Source organism: Armigeres subalbatus, chromosome 3 (genome assembly GCF_024139115.2).
Source record: "Armigeres subalbatus isolate Guangzhou_Male chromosome 3, GZ_Asu_2, whole genome shotgun sequence".
NCBI lineage: Eukaryota > Metazoa > Arthropoda > Insecta > Diptera > Culicidae > Armigeres > Armigeres subalbatus.
This window is the reverse complement of record NC_085141.1, coordinates 263752878-263770043: the sequence shown is the minus strand read 5'-3', so window position 1 is coordinate 263770043 and position 17166 is coordinate 263752878. Positions and strand designations below refer to the sequence as shown.

The 17166-nt window shown below is 40.4% G+C and overlaps 1 protein-coding gene across 3 annotated transcripts in view; it reads right to left on the bottom strand.

Annotated features, from left to right (window-relative positions):
• The window catches only part of LOC134219455 (beta-1,4-glucuronyltransferase 1), a 98770-nt gene that overhangs the window by 50166 nt on the left and 31438 nt on the right, over window positions 1-17166 (bottom strand). For all 3 annotated transcript variants that reach the window (XM_062698187.1, XM_062698185.1, XM_062698186.1), the window contains exons 3-4: window positions 14693-15666; window positions 1817-1970 (exon numbers count right to left, since the gene is read on the bottom strand). In XM_062698187.1, the coding sequence (XP_062554171.1) occupies window positions 1817-1970; window positions 14693-15666 (1128 nt within the window). The remainder of the gene's footprint in view (window positions 1-1816; window positions 1971-14692; window positions 15667-17166) is intronic.

The window sequence follows — 17166 nt, the reverse complement described above, 5'->3', positions numbered from 1 at the left end:
CCTCCAGGAATTCCTCCGGAAGTTCCTCCAGGAATTCCTCCGGAAGTTCCTCCAGGAATTCCTCCGGAAGTTCCTCCAGGAATTCCTCCGGAAGTTCCTCCAGGAATTCCTCCGGAAGTTCCTCCAGGAATTCCTCCGGAAGTTCCTCCAGGAATTCCTCCGAAGTTCCTCCAGGAATTCCTCCGAAGTTCCTCCAGGAATTCCTCCGGAAGTTCCTCCAGGAATTCCTCCGGAAGTTCCTCCAGGAATTCCTCCGAAGTTCCTCCAGGAATTCCTCCGGAAGTTCCTCCAGGAATTCCTCCGAAGTTCCTCCAGGAATTCCTCCGGAAGTTCCTCCAGGAATTCCTCGGAAGTTCCTCCAGGAATTCCTCCGGAAGTTCCTCCAGGAATTCCTCCGGAAGTTCCTCCAGGAATTCCTCCGAAGTTCCTCCAGGAATTCCTCCGGAAGTTCCTCCAGGAATTCCTCCGGAAGTTCCTCCAGGAATTCCTCCGGAAGTTCCTCCAGGAATTCCTCCGGAAGTTCCTCCAGGAATTCCTCCGGAAGTTCCTCCAGGAATTCCTCCGAAGTTCCTCCAGGAATTCCTCCGGAAGTTCCTCCAGGAATTCCTCCGAAGTTCCTCCAGGAATTCCTCCGAAGTTCCTCCAGGAATTCCTCCGGAAGTTCCTCCAGGAATTCCTCCGGAAGTTCCTCCAGGAATTCCTCCGAAGTTCCTCCAGGAATTCCTCCGAAGTTCCTCCAGGAATTCCTCCGGAAGTTCCTCCAGAAATTCCTCCGGAAGTTCCTCCAGGAATTCCTCCGGAAGTTCCTCCAGGAATTCCTCCGGAAGTTCCTCCAGGAATTCCTCCGGAAGTTCCTCCAGGAATTCCTCCGAAGTTCCTCCAGGAATTCCTCCGGAAGTTCCTCCAGGAATTCCTCGGAAGTTCCTCCAGGAATTCCTCCGGAAGTTCCTCCAGGTATTCCTCCGGAAGTTCCTCCAGGAATTCCTCCGGAAGTTTCTCCAGGAATTCCTCCAGTTCCCTCCAGGAATTCCTCCGAAGTTCCTCCAGGAATTCCTCCGGAAGTTCCTCCAGGAATTCCTCCTGGAAGTTCCTCCAGGAATTCCTCCGGAAGTTCCTCCAGGAATTCCTCCGGAAGTTCCTCCAGGAATTCCTCAGGAAGTTCCTCCAGGAATTCCTCCGGAAGTTCCTCCAGGAATTCCTCTGGAAGTTCCTCCAGGAATTCCTCCGGAAGTTCCTCCAGGAATTCCTCCGGAAGTTCCTCCAGGAATTCTCCCGGAAGTTACTCCAGGAATTCCTCCGGAAGTTCCTCCAGGAATTCCTCCGGAAGTTCCTCCGCGAATTTCTCCGGAAGTTCCTCTAGGAACCCCTCCGGAGCTTCCTCTAGGAATTCCTTCGGAACTTCCTCCAGGAATTACGGAAGTTCTTCTAGGAATTTCTACAGAAGCTCCTCCAGGGATTTCTCTGGAAGATTTTCCGGAGATTCCTCCTGAAGTTCCTCCGATAGTACCTCCAGAAATTCTCCCGGAAGTTCCTTTAGGAATTCCTTCGGAAGTTCCTTCAGGAATTCTTTCGGAAGTTCCTTCAGGAGTTTCTTCGAAATATCCTCAAGCAATTCTTCTGGAAGTTCCTTCAGGATTTCCTCCGAACTCTGGGTATTCCTCTGGAAAACTGGAGACTCCAAGGACTTGCACCAATCACTCCTACATATAAAAAGTTGTCAGAGGTTGTCCATTTCAGAAAATTATCTTTAATGTACAGCGACACTTCGTCAATCAAAAAGACACGTAAAAATCGTTTTTGTTATTGTGCATCTTACCTGAGTGTTTCTCGTGTATCCGTAGCCAAGAAATCGTTCATCGTGAGGGGGCACCGTATCGGGTGCTACGTAAAATGGTTCGTAGAGGAACTCGAAGTTCGTTACATTGTGTGAAACATGTGTCACTTCGCTGTCGGAAACGTCCGCTTGCCACCTGGAACATGGAGAAGAGGATGGTTTGATTACTTCTTGTGCAACCTGGTGAAAAAATTGCATAGGGTCAATCAAATTCATTACGAACTATGTATCAAACATCGTCTGATTAAAAATAGATCTTTCTACTCTTTCTACCTTCAAGACAGAAACAATAGCCACTATAGATAGTAGAATATATAAATGAGCGAAGATAAATCCTCTGTCTCCAAACGAACTGTCAAACGTGTCTCCAAACGAGCATGACGTCATGATTTCAATGAAAAAATTTGAGGGTGGAATGTGGTACACGGTGGTACACGGTCAAAAAACGAACCCAACTATACTTACGCTCGTCTATAGGTTCTACTATCTCACTAAATCATATTCATGTACACTGGATTCTGTTTTTACACGATTTTCATTTTTTCAAATTTGCACTCATCCTGAATGTTTAACGCATATTAATTATCATGTGATTTTTTCTTGGATTTATTCAAGAATTTTTGAAACATGTTGAAAAAAAATTGTTGTTGAATTGAAGTCACACGATCAAAAATACGAACGAAGAAAAATCGTGTAACAACAGAACCCTGTTTACTGAAACGCATAGAAAGCCTGATGAATGGTAATAAAAACCTTAAATTGAATGACAGAGCAAGTTCCAGAATGAGTAGAGTCATGGTATAAAAAAGACTCATCATAAAATCCTAATCGTAAAATAGGAATCTCTGTCAAATCTTTATTTAAAATTCCATCAATAGAAAAAAACATAACTAAAGCAGAATGACGATAACGGCCCATTTCGAATCACACTTGACTGCATTGAAAGGAAACAGTCAAAGAAGACATCCTTTCCTTTCCCCGTGCAGTAAACAGCGCCCATTCTGTTTTCAGCAAAGTGAAAAACAATGCACCACTAAAATCTCGCCTGGTGAAAAACTGCGACAGGAAAAAAGCATTCTCCCATAAAATCTGCCGCTTTATGGCAGGCCTCATTGTTCGGTTTTCGTGTGGTCCGCGCAAGCCATCTCGTGCGCTTGTCGATGGTCTTATTCTTATGCTGCTGGCTGGTCCCAGCAGTCGAGTCGGTTCGGGTTGTCAGGTTAGCATGTCCGCTAGGAATGCCATTGACTATGGCCGCTGTGCGATCGCGCCATCATTTAAGGGCTCTTATATCTCTTCTTTCTGACGTTTTACGACTTTTGTCTCGTTTTCGTTCAACGATGGTGAGTTCTTTACAGTGTATAAAATAAGGGTCAATTTGATCTGATGATTTAGTGGTTTAGAATATAATATCATTTTGGTTAACGAAATCTTTGGAAACGACAACTTTATATCGGAGGTTATTGAGGCGGTCTACGAACACACGTGGGATCGTGATAACATTTAGTAGTCAATTCTAACTAGATATTACATAATACTGATAGATTAATGTATAGTCTATGCGCAACGTAAATGTCCCCGTCAAAACGAAATTCCTGGCCTTCAATCAATTATTCAGAGTTTGGGTGGTTTATTTATTAAATACTTCTGATCTAATTACGGTTCAGAATTAATCTAATAAAGTTGAACCATAAAATTGATATCATCGACTGTCGAAACATTATTCAAATATTCATGTATCTTTCGTACGCTTTAACACACTGTGCTCTAATTGATCATTATCCGAAAAAGGCCCCAATCCAATAGAAGACGCACCTCGTGTATCGTTTTTTCATCGCGTGTAGATGCTGACCTCAAAGTTCAACTTTGTCTATTTATTATTCAAGTGCTTAAGCACAACACCGAATCATCGAATAGGTGCATATACACATAGTCTCCCTCGCTCTTCTAGAAAACATAAACCGTAACTCAGGTCCTAGCATAGGCACCAACTTTGGATAGTCAGAAGAGCAGTTTCGGGATGTTCTCCAATAATTTTCATTTTTGCTACTTTTCTGGAGAAAATCGGCTTTGCCTCGTGCGTCTCCTTCAACAGTTTTGACCAAGTTGGCGCTTCTGGGTCCTAACGTTTCAATAAGAAACAGCAAAATGCTGTCTCCCAGTCCCAGCAGTATCTTCGTTTTATTTATTGGCGCTTTCGGGGAAAACTCATGAAGAAGGCGGACAACTTTTGGCACCGTTTCAACCGCTTCTTTTGCATTAAACTATTTGATTTTGTTGTTCGAGCGAGAGCGCTGCGAAGCCATCTTTCGCCAGATTGGTGAAAGAAGTTGTACAACATGTACAGCTTTTTCACGGTGCTTGAGTATGGCGAGCAGATTTCGGTGTCGCCTGGAGCCCGAGGAGGTTCATAATCATGTCTAAGACAGTGAATATGTAGTTGCTGCTGCTGCTGCTATTAAACATGAAGAAACTGGAAGTTTTTGAACAACTGTTACTTGGGAGCAATTTACGATCCAGAGACAAGCTGTTTCCGATGGTCATTGTTCAAGAAGTTTTATTGAAATAGGATTGGAATTCTTAAGTACTATGCATTGTAGACTTTAAATGGGTGTTGTTGGTGCCATTATTTCGCCTCCTTGCATAACCAACAAAAATGGCAAAGCTGAAAAATCCTATTCAATCATTATTTAATTTGTGAATAAAGTTTCAAAAGTTCTGTGCCTTAGCCAAGATTTTTTTGCAAGTTCTACTCGTCGGACTAAATAAGTTGATCTCGTACATCAATTTATAAAGCCATTTTGAAACACCGATGGTCAAATTGTAATCACTATGCTGGATCTATAGACACCCATATTGCATGTTTGCGTTTCAAGTCAAATAATTGGCTGCCATTTCGAATTGGAAATGTCATTAGAAATCAATTTTTGAGTTCTAATTATCGAACGTACATCGGAGCAAATATGCTATAGCCATACTGACAACGTGTGATCCAAATACCCTATAGTTACTCAACAGCAATTTCTTATTCGCCATCTCATCATGATTGAGTGATCTCGGCCTGATTGACTTTTGCGAGGCAGTAATCATAAAGCAGATACCTAGGGGAAGCAAATTGATTTTAACATCACATCACAAACTCGGAAGCATTAACTGTCAGCCAGTGTAGCTTTGTTTTATGATTTCAACGGAGTCGCTTGCTTTTATCGAACTTTCTATAACCCGCATGACCGGTCCCATTTGGAAAGTATCCATTTTGGTTGCTGTTTGGGGTTTGAGAAGACTACCCATAAATCGGAACCCCCGCCTCGGCAGCCCAGGCGAAGGGTGAAAGCTTTCCTGTTTACACGCTTGCTCGTTCCAGCTTTTTACGAGCTCCATTTTACGGGGTTTATTTCTCTGTCTTTTAGCGTCCACCAAAGTTGATGGTGATGATCGGTTTGGTCGTTGTCGAAATGGGTTCCTTCAAGCGTAGGATGATGGTGTTTGGCGTCGGGTACGGTTGTTCCGCTGCTGGGGACGTTGATGATGCACGAACACTATCAGCTCGCAAATCGAAGCCGGAAGGAAACGAAACAGCCACCGAAAGATTTATAGCTGCTGGATCCACTGACTTGGAATGCAATTTATCATCGCTTCAAATGCAATCATTAATTCAAGAATCAGCCGCTCACTGAGCTGCAATCACATTCATTCGCAATGATAACCGCTTGATGAGCCATCCACTATCCAATTTGTTTGGGGTGGGCACATGTTTAAAGCAGTAGAGAAACTGTAATTGGTTCATCTATCAGCAATCAAAATATAGAAAAAGTACCAATTTGGTCAAATCTTTGAGTAATTCCATGCAGAATAAAAAACAGCTTTGCGCAGAACATTGAATTTTTAAAATTCTAAATATCTCCTTGGGTCTAAAGTTAATTAAAATTCGTTTTTGGATTTGGGGTTTAAATTGGATTACTTTAGATTGGTATTCTGTGTATCCACGTGTGGTCAGTTGAGTGAGATTTGGTGTTTGAAGGATAAAATTTAGCCCGCCCTAGAAAAGAGCCTTTTCCGGCGAATCTATGACAAAAGGTCGAAAGACAAAAGGTCGAAAGAACAAAAGGTCGAAAGACAAAAGGTCGAAAAGACGAAAGGTCGAACGGACAAAAGGTCAAAAAGACAAAATGTCGAAAGGGACAGAAGGTCGAAAGACACGGAAAATCGAACGGGACAAAAGGTCGAAAAGGCCAAAGGTCGAAAGGGACAAAAGGTCTATCGAGAACAAGTTGATAACAAGTTTGGTGTATTCCAAAAGAATTAATGAAATTAATTTAACTTCAAGTAGAAATAACGCACTCATCAAATCAATCAAAGTTGAAGAATGAGCAATTTTCAAAGAAGGAGTAATTACTATAAAACAATATTATGAATATCTAGAGAGTCCTGAAAGAAATAAAAAAAAGATTGTTAATAAGAAATGAATAAAGCTTGTATTTCGCGAGACAGATTTGTCCTATACAGTTGGCCAAAAATGCTCTTCAATTTGGCGGTGTATTTGATCGAAGTAACATTTAGAAAACTCAAACATCCATCTATTAGTGGTACTTATTGAATGACTTTTATTTAATTGTTAAAAATTGTAAAAATAAAAAAAATGAGTTTTTGCTAACTGTGTAGGGCAACTCTGGTGCGAGATTGATTTTCTCTGGTTTAGTTTTTGGTCAATTTCAAACTTATGTTCCTCTCGACCTTTTGTCCCGTTCGACGTTTTGTCCTTTTGACCTTTTGTCCCTTTCGACCATTTGTCCCTTCGACTTTTTGGTTTTCGTCGTTTTGTCTTTCGACCTTTTGTCCTGTCGACCTTTTGTCTTTCGACCTTTTGTCCCTAACCCTTTTCCGGCAACTGACAGCCTCAGCAGTCTCACCGTTCGGTGGGTGACGCATAAGCTGCTGATGGTTACGTACCGAAGCATTTATTTTAACTCCCCAACAAACAATTTGAGCTGAATAAACTAGTTTTTAGCCTATTATGGATCGAAAAAGCGCTCCATCAGATTCCAATGTTGGTTGTGTCCGGAAGTTCCTCCAGGAACTCTTCCGGAGGACATTTTAAATACTCATGCTCCTCTATTGTGAACGTGTTCTATACACATATGGAAGTGTTGGCTTGACAAATGGATTGTGAGTGATTCGACTATGCGTCCAATTTGGGAATCTCGGGCTCATTTAGTAGCTGCTAAGTTGCGAAGGTCAACGGAGGAGGAAGCACCAGTCTAGCGTGCTGAGGGTCGTGGGTTCGTGTCCCATCGAAAGAAAGTAGTTACCTCCAGTACATTTTTCAAATCACAATCTTCCACATAATGTACATATTCACAACCGAGTTTTCCGAACATTATAAATTAATGTCAAAGCCTTGTTGTTGGATACCCGGAACAATTATTTTGATTGAACATAGGAATTTCTGGAGAAACTTCCGAAAGAAGAATTTCTGGAGGAACTTCCGGAGGAAATCCTGGAGGAACTTCCGGAGGAATTGCTGGAAGAACTTCTGGAGGAATTCCTGGAGCAAATTCCGAAGGAATTCCTGGAAGAACTCCCGGAGGAACTCCTGGACGAGCTTCCTGGAGGGACTTTCGGAGCAATTCCTGGAGCAGCTCTCAGAGCACTTCCTGGTGGAATTTACGGAGAAATTTATGGAAGAATTTCGGAAAATGTTTATTGCTTGAAATATGCTCACGGCGACCCAATTGCTAACGGCGTGACGCCGCCACGCCGGTTATTTGGCCGGAAGTGTCATTTGGCCAAATTGCTAAAGGGTTATTTGGCCGAAAAGGTCATCCGCCAGAATAGGTCATTTGGCCGAAAGGGACATTTGGTCAAAGTCATTTGGCCGAAAGGGTCATCCGGCCGAATAGGTAATTTGGCCGAATTTTTCATTTTACCGAAAGGGTTATTTGACCCAAAGGGCCATCCTCCGAATAGGTCATTTGGCCAAATTGGTCATTTGGCCGAAAGGGACATTGGTCGAAAGGGTCATTTGGCCGAAAGGGTCATTTGGCCGAAAGGGTCATTTGGCCGAAAGGGTCATTTGGCCGAAAGGGTCGTTTGGCCGAAATGACGCTTTTCATTTTTTACAGTAAGGGGGAGTCTCACTTCTCATTCGTCATTTCTCACTTCTCACCGTAAAAAATGAGAAACGCGAAGTAAGTAATGAGACGTCTCGCGATTCGCGCTTCTTACTTTTTACTGTGAGAAGTAAGAAATGACGAGTGAGAAGTGAGACGTCCCACTTCTCACTCCTCATTTTTCACTTTTCAAATGATCTTTTCTGCCAAATAACCCTTTCGGCCAAATGACCCTTTCGACCAAATGACCTTTTCGGCCAAATGACTTACAGCCTAATGGATTGTTTGGCCAAATGGCTTTCGGCCAAATGGCATTCGGCCCTACAGCCAAACGGCCCATCCCCTAAGAATTTGCTCAAAACAAAATTAGCACTTTTAAAAGCAAAAATTGCAATTATAGAAGAAGGATTTTCCAAGAAGAAATCAAAATGTTCCACAAAAAAAATACAAAATTTCTATAAATAAATCAATATTAGCAATAAACAATTACAAAAACTTCCACAAATTAAATATTTTTTTCCACAAAAAATTGAAAATTTTCCACAGAAAACTCAATAAGGCCGATACAAATATTGAACTTATTTTATGTCCGACAGCTCTTGGAAAATACGAGGGGGGAATAGAAAATATAACAAGCAAACGAAAAAAAGTCCAAATTGCGTATAATTGCATGGAAAATATGGATTTTAATGGAAAATGATAGAAAAGAATGTTTAGAGAAAGCAAAGAATATGAATATTTGTAACATATTTATCCAGTAGTAAACTTAGCACAAACTTTATGTAATTAAAAAAAATATTGGAACTAATTTCTGTAGAAATTTTGATTTTTCTTTTTGGAAAAGTTTTTGCTGATGCACTATAAACTGTTGAATCCATAACACAAACATTTTTTAAAGTACGATTTTATCCGTTTATTTAGGGGAGAACGGTCCAAAATGCACCCCTGGGGCAAAATGGCCTCACTCATAAAATCACTCATATAATCTGTTGTAGTACATTTATGAACAAATATTACCATTACAATTCATAATTAGTTATGCATCATTGAGCTTTATTGGAAAAATTTAGCAAAATCCCTTCATATTCACTCAAATTTAACGATTTGCTATTCTTCCATCACATCCGTAAGATTGTAGTTCAATCCATTAAGAAAAAACAAACAACCATGCGTTTACCATCATTTTACATGCAATTGAGTCATTTTAGACCACCATTCGGGCGTTTTGCCCCAGGCCTATTTTTAAAACATTTTTTAAATGCATTAGAAAGTCATGAAAACCTTATTGTTTTGAATAGGAGATCATTGTGAAATGTAGCTGGGTTTGTATGTTTTCCAGCAATACGTTGAAATGGTTGAGTATTTTTGTTTATATGGGCGAATACATCGAAAAAGCTTAAGGGGTGCATTTTGGACCGTTCTCCCCTACGTCAAGTATGAAGCTCACATTGGTTGTAGGGGTACTGTTCCGATCTCCATCTCACTGTACATATATCCATCTCATCGCTAAACAAAGAAATACGGCACCAAATTCGTCGCTTCTTTTTGTCAACACGCGTGCTCATTGCTGAAAAAAATCACAAAAATAATAAACAAACCAAATTCCTTTCCATTGCTTTGTTTTTGATGGGATGGAAATAGGAGCTATGAGATTAAGTGGCGAACCGTTCTCCTACTGGGGTAATGGTCAGGTGGGCTTTCGAAATGTGTTGTCTGAACATGGATGTTTTCTGAAGGTTCAGAATTGCAGACTCTCCGGCCTATACGGAATACATAGGTGAAATCTGTAGTAGAATCAGTGGAGCTTTTTTTTATCTTTGTTTAAGTGATTTTTCTTAAATGGCTAGAGTTCATCATCCCATCACCTTACGACCTTGCTTTTTGACAGTTACAGTTCCACTTGTTTTATGAAAAATAAAATATTCTTTCAAACAAGTTCTAAAATAAATCTCTATTACTTAGCTAATCGAAGTTGCACATAATACATAGGCTATACGGCACTAGGATTGGTTTCTTTCCCAGCACCCATGTACATGTGGCATTCATTAAGTGGGATCCAATTCTCACACGCTCACTCTTGTGTTCTGAGTACCTTTTAGGATACATGGAGCCAACGTGAGGGATCTCCGTCCTTGGCTTGAGCCCAAGTCTGATTCCTATCGACTTTATTTATTTCTCTGTTAGGGTTTTGCCGCCAGAAGATCATGGGTCTGCCTCTGCTGCGAAGTCCTGTCAGATTCCAGCGCTGGCTAGCTGATGTCATCTCTGCTCTTACGGCCTACGTCCATTCACACTGTGGAGTTGCTGTTGATATCCCATTTCGATGGTATTGTCAGTGGGGCCATCAGGCCCGAGCTGTAGAACGTAAGCCCAACGTTGGCTGTCTTTGATTTTCGACCTTTTCCACTGTTTGCCCGGCTACCGTGGGGTTGGAATTACTCACATCCAATGGTTTGGTCTTGTTGACGTTGATGAGTGGGAGCGTACGACCAGATCATTCAGTTTACTCTACATGGCAGAGCGCTGTGGTGTTAGCAGAGGAGTATTATCATCTGGGTTTAGGTCGTTCGATTGCTCTAAGGAGGTGGACCGCAAGAAAGGTCCATGACGGCCCTGCCGTCCTGTTTAGTCACGCTTAGTCGCCAACTTAAAACCTTTCCTTTAAAGAAAAAAATTGTGTTGGTCTATTTTAGCTCATTAAAACTCAGATTCGCCTACATGGGTCTCAGTATGATAGTTACTATCAACTGTGTGTACAAAAAATAGTAAACCAATCAGTTTTAAATGCCAATATGTTGTGCATCCGCGAGTACGGCTTCACACTGCCGGTGCGCACATGAGACGCAGTTGAGCGCTGATAGTGACTATCAACTCCCCCAAAGCCAACATGTTGTGCGTCCACGAGTACGGCTTCGCACTGCCTTCTCTCATATGGGTCTTGATTTTGCAATGAAAGTATCTTATTGCCCACCTAAAATCGCATTCCAACATCCCTTGAAAAGATACTTTATTTTGGGATACTTGGGTCATTCTACGATTTCGTCGACTACGATGGGAAATAGCAACAGAGGTATAAAACATTCACCATTCAAGACTCACTCACGATTCCATTGTGCAGGTCTCTGGATTTTGTCTAGACCTCCCTTGCTCCCAGGAATGCCCAACAGTTTTTCGTGATTCAGACGAGCTATGGCGTAGAAAAGCAAAGTATGAGGAACGTGAAGAATCGGGGGAGTGAAGTAGAGTCCGTCAACGGTATGTATCTTTTTAAGTGGGAGTCAGGCGCTGCTGCAGACAGGACAGGAGGGTATGGGTGGACTTCCTGACTGATGGAGGTTCCTATTACTCATTGACTTGGACAGCTGAAATGTTGGTTTGAGATCTTCGAACAGCGTCTTCAAGTCTCAGCCAGTGTTCTTCAAAAAGCACCCATCCGATTCATAAAATTTGAAACATTGGCCTACGATCACGAAACGCTGTATTATTACTGCGACGCTCATTTATGCAGAGTGGGCTAAAAGAGCTGACCGATTGCTTTTTTGCGGGATCTCACCATCGACATCAGTAGGATCAGGTATTTGAGTGTCAACGGGAACAGCCCCTCAAACTTTGCAGTTGCCGGACGATCAGATGATTTCAATATCTTGACAGTCTGATATCATCAGACTTTTCTTATTTATTGATTATTTTGTGGAAAATTTGTATTTTTTATGGAAAAAATGTTTATTGCTAATATTGATTTATTTATGAAAATTTTGTATTTTTTCCGTGGAACATTTTGATTTCTTTATAGAAAATTCTTCTTTAATAATTGCAATATTTACTTTAAAAAATGCTAATTTATTTTGATTTTGTGGAAAATTCTCAATTGTTTATGGAAATTTTGCATTCTTTGTGGAAATTTTATATTTAATTATTCCTCATATCCTGATTTTTTTATTGGCAATTTCCTATTTTTCTATGGAAAATTTCTAATTTTTCATGGAAATTTTGTTTTGCTGATGACATCAGTTATTCAAAATAATGAAAAAGAAAAATCGGTAACCATTTTCAGAATATCGATACTATATTTTTATAAAAACAAAAAGACAAAAACATTTCTCCAGGGAAGCTGAAAAATTATTTCTAAAAGTTCTGAAAAGCATTAAAACTAGAACTTATATTTATCTAAAGTGTGACGCTGCAAACAAATAAAGGATTGACAATTTGGTACAAAAGAATACAAGAGCGAGATCGGGCAGATTCGACTAGGTTAATAATACAAAAGTAAGCCACCCCTGAGATGGTGTTCTATGCCTTATTTAAAAATATTTTATGGGTAACTTCCCAAAAATTTTAGTGTTGCTTATCTCGAATTTTTGTCATTATTCGACTCGATTCTAAATCGGGTCATTTAAAGTTGACTGTTGTTCGTTACAAATTATAACGATTTATTATATACTGTTTTACAACCAGACCGGAGACCAACTCAGCAGGTGATGAATGTGAAATTGATAAATGGAAACAGAACGTTTGCAAGATGAAATGCCAATTAAAATGTTGGTAATGCAATCAGTTACCAAGACGACTTCCAAAGCCAGTTATCGCTGTTGATCTCTACTGATTAGTATCTAAGGTAGTTGAACTGCCACCAGCTCCGTCAAGCTAGATGTTAATGGAGCTTCTTTCAAAGAGCAAATAGTTGACTTCATTTAGTCATTACGTGTGAGCCGATCGATTTGAGGTATCGCTATTTTCAATACTGGAGGTGCTTCAGGACAAGTTTGAACAGGCGTAATGCGAGGAACCTTAAATAGAATTTTTATGATATTTGTTTTTCGTCTTCAACTAATTTGAAATAAAACTAAAAGAAACTCCATTAAAGATTTTGGTTTCTATTTTAAATACAGTAATAGCCATTGCCTTTGTCCCTTTTCAGTTTCTTGTCTTGTTTTTCTCAACCTGTTGGCATAACTGGCTTCATGTTGTGAAAACACGATTGGCCTGATTAAAGGATGTGATATCTAAAACTGGAACATCTTACGATATCAATTGCTACTAGTATTGTTCGCATCGTTTCTAAGGATGGGCAGGAAAAATGATGATTCATGTGGTGCTGTTGCACATCGTCCCACTCACAATTTGATTAACTCTATGTTGTGTTCACAATAAGAACGCTATTCATGCCATTCTTGCTAATAGAGTGCTCAGCAAGTTTGTGCATTGAAATAAATATTGCTTCAATGGAAAATTATCGCTCTCCTAATTGACTCCGGTATGATGAGAAGATTTCTATTCTTGTTGATTGGAGTGACAATCTGTGAACATTGTATTTCTCTATACATTTTATACATGCCATTTAATCAATAAACTTTCCGTATTTGTGTTTCACCTGTGTGGCTGCAGATGAATATTTGCAATAAAATGCATGATACATTTGCTACCCCTGCTGTCTATATACATTTGTGTGCGTCATCTGCGAGTTATGGGTTTGGCTAGGAGGTATTATTATAAGCTGGGAATTAAAAGCAGCGAGAAGGACTTTTAGGCAGCACGCCTAGTCTCAATGATAGTTACACAATTGGATTACAAACGAATTACTTAATTTCAGTATGTACATGATTAGTATCTACAGGTTCCTAGTGATGTACAATTTATCAAGCGCTTTGGTAGAAGTGTGCCCGAGTTATACTTCCGTAATCTGCAAAAGTGATGTATGCGTCAAACTAAAACGAAAGTTTCCATGTTTTTTACAGATCTCGATGAGCACTGTTCGTTAATACCGGTTTTTGGAAAAAGAGGAATATTCGTCACTTTTTTAGATTGCAACAGAACAGCGATTCTGGTGCCCTCCTTAGATATGCAGTAAGATTTGCGGCTACAAAACAGGGCCATGCTGAAGATGGCTGGGATCGATTCCAGGTTCAATCTTGGAATTTTTCCGGTTGGATGCTGCCCAAGGGCCATATCCTCTAGCGTATCGTCATCAGTTATCTAAATGAGGAAGATGATATTGACGATGCATTCTATAATATTTTGCATAGTAGTGCGAAAACACAAAAATACACAGGATTCTGTTTTTGCACGATTTTTTTTTCGCTCGTATTGTTGATCGTGTGACTTCAATTTGCAACCAAAATCTTTGCAACATGTTTCAAAAAATCTTAGATAATTCAAAAAAAATCACGGCGTAATTAATATGCATTAAACATTAAGGATGAGTGCGAATTTGAGAAAATGAAAATCGTGTGAAAACAGAATCCAGTGTAAGAATAAACTCATTAATAAGAAATAAAATCGAAATCGTTGAAAAAAATATGAAAATGTCAATTAAACGATACGAACTTCAATGCTTTTCGATATACTCCCGTCAATTTTAGATGCGCGTTCAAAGTTATCATGAAGGCGAGAAAAAAATAGGTTCACACTTCAACAGAGACTATAAGCTTAGTGAAATAATTACAAAATAAAAAAGAATTAAATTTTTGAAGACGTATGCTACTTCAATTCTAACTAACTAATTTCCCAATTACCTATACATTTTTTAAATTGATCTGTTATCTGTTTCAAATATGTTCCGCATTAGTTTTAATTAAGGCTAGTGTTGCTTAAGGTAAGTACACCATTTTTTTTTTCATATTAAAAAAGTTTATTGTAGTTACTAATTTGGCCACATTACGACCAATAATCGATCAAACGACGATCATATGCGCCCCAAGGTTCACATCTTCGTAACCCCTTTTACCCCTTTTTCCTACCGAAATCTTACCTCGAAAAGTTGGTCGCAAACTGGTTGTAGATGAAAACTTTGTGATGAAACGGTCGAGCCAGCCCCTTGTTGGCCAGCCGTATCAGATCAGTCTTGTTGCGTGGAAACCGAACCCGCTCGTCCAGTTCGTACGTTGGCACCACGTACGCCGTCGGATGACGCTGCGGTCGCTGATTTCTCAGAAACTTGTCCAAATGTTCGGCGAAGTTCACACTTGGAATGATGTCGACGTCCGTTAGGAAAACGTGCGTACTTTGGCACCCTTTTCGAGCGACGTTGCGCAGATGGTTCTGGGGATAAGGATTTTTGATGCGCCATTTGTTGGTGTCCGCTCGGCGCATTTTTATCAAATCGTTCAACGTCGCTTCCGGTTTGGCACAATCGAATTTGGTGAAGTCACCCACGTAGATACTTTTGAGATGAGTCGGAGCACGATCTTTCGGTAGCGCCAGGTGAAAGCTCACCCGCTCACGAATAGTTTTGAAGCAATTTCTCAGATAGGATAGGTAAATTTGTAGCAGATAGAGTTCGTCATTTCCGGCAGCGAAAATGGCCGTTGAGATCGGGCCGGACCAATGGTGGGACACTTGAACCAGCGAATAAATCTTCTCCAGCGAGCTTTGAGTGGCCAAGCACACGCTGAACCGTTCCGACAGCTCCGGATATTTTTCTCCAATCACAGCGAAATCGAAAACTTTGTACATTCTCCGGGAGTCCCACCGACCAAGGCGGAGATCAAGCCCGGAGAAAACGGCCTTATCCGTGTTGTTGGTGAGCGAATCAGCCAGCACGTACTCCAGACAGGTTGCCGGTGTGAGGATCGGGGCTCGTGGAACCAACGAAACACTGTCCTCGACATTGGCGCTATATTGATTGCTGCAGTCACCATTGTGGAGCAGTCGTACGGTCAAAAACACATTAGACAACGTTAGAGCTAAGACACTGGCGATACTCAGGTTCCATAGACGGCATGCCTGTTGGATAGAAGAAGAATGATGTGAGGAATATTTGTAATCAGAAAGTTCTGCAGAATATTTTCAATATTTAAAAGGAAATTGTGGAACGTGGCTTGTAATTGAAATTATTTTGTTTCCATTTATTGAGCTTGCCTCTTCCTTAGTCAAAAAGCCACTGCACTGGAGTCGCTCTTCACGTGGATAGATTTTTTCCTCGGTTTAAATTAATGTCCATACACCCAACCGGCGGTTGTTATGTCCAATTCTTATACCGTTTATCTGGGGCACCCACAAAAATGTGAAAATCGGGACCTATACCATAATAGTGATATTTCTGGAATTTCTTTTTCCCAGAATTTTATTGCTTTTCGTAATGCACGAAAGGGGCCCTCCTTAGCCGTGCGGTAAGACGCGCGGCTACAAAGCAAAACCATGCTGAGGGTGGCTGGGTTCGATTCCCGGTGCCGGTCTAGGCAATTTTCGGATTGGAAATAGGCTCGACTTCCCTGGGCATAAAAGTATCATCGTGTTAGCCTCATGATATACGAATGCAAAAATGGTAACCTGGCTTAGAAACCTCGCAGTTAATAACTGTGGAAGTGCTTAATGAACACTAAGCTGCGAGGCGGCTCTGTCCCAGTGTGGGGATGTAATGCCAATAAGAAGAAGAAGAAGAATGCACGAAACACCATTGCTGCTATTTGAGTTAATTTAGATTTCTGTCGTTATATGGGTGATATCAATCACATCACAATTGTCTGGAAAAGTAACCAAAGTCGTGTTCTACGCGGTTTGTTTTAAATTAATAAAGTCAATCGCATTACATGAACCTTCTGAGTTGTTTCCACAAAAAATGGGTACTTGAAAAGATACACCCAACAGGCGGTTGTTAGATTTTCAAACAATTCTGTATAAGAATCTACCAAAAAAGGTATAAGAATTGGACATAGGCGAAATTGTTAGATTCTTATGCAAAAAATGTAAGAAAACCTTACAAAATGGTTAGATTCTTATACAATATTTGTATAAGAATCTAACAATTTCGCATATGCCCAATTCTTATACAGGTTTTGGTAGATTCTTATACAGAATTGTTTGAAAATCTAACAACCGCCGGTTGGGTGTATCTTCTCAAGTACCCATTTTTTTGTGGAAACAACGCAGAAGGTTCATGTAATGCGATTGACTTTATTAATTTAAAACAAACCGCGTAGAACACGACTTTGGTTACTTTTCCAGACAATTGTGATGTGATTGATATCACCCATATAACGACAGAAATCTAAATTAACTCAAATAGCAGCAATGGTGTTTCGTGCATTACGAAAAGCAATAAAATTCTGGGAAAAAGAAATTCCAGAAATATCACTATTATGGTATAGGTCCCGATTTTCACATTTTTGTGGGTGCCCCAGATATCTTTGTAATGGGACACACATGACAATACATCTACCCTCCAGCTTTTACTAGCTCTATAAGAAGGGATTTTTACATAGACCAATTATACAAGTCGATATC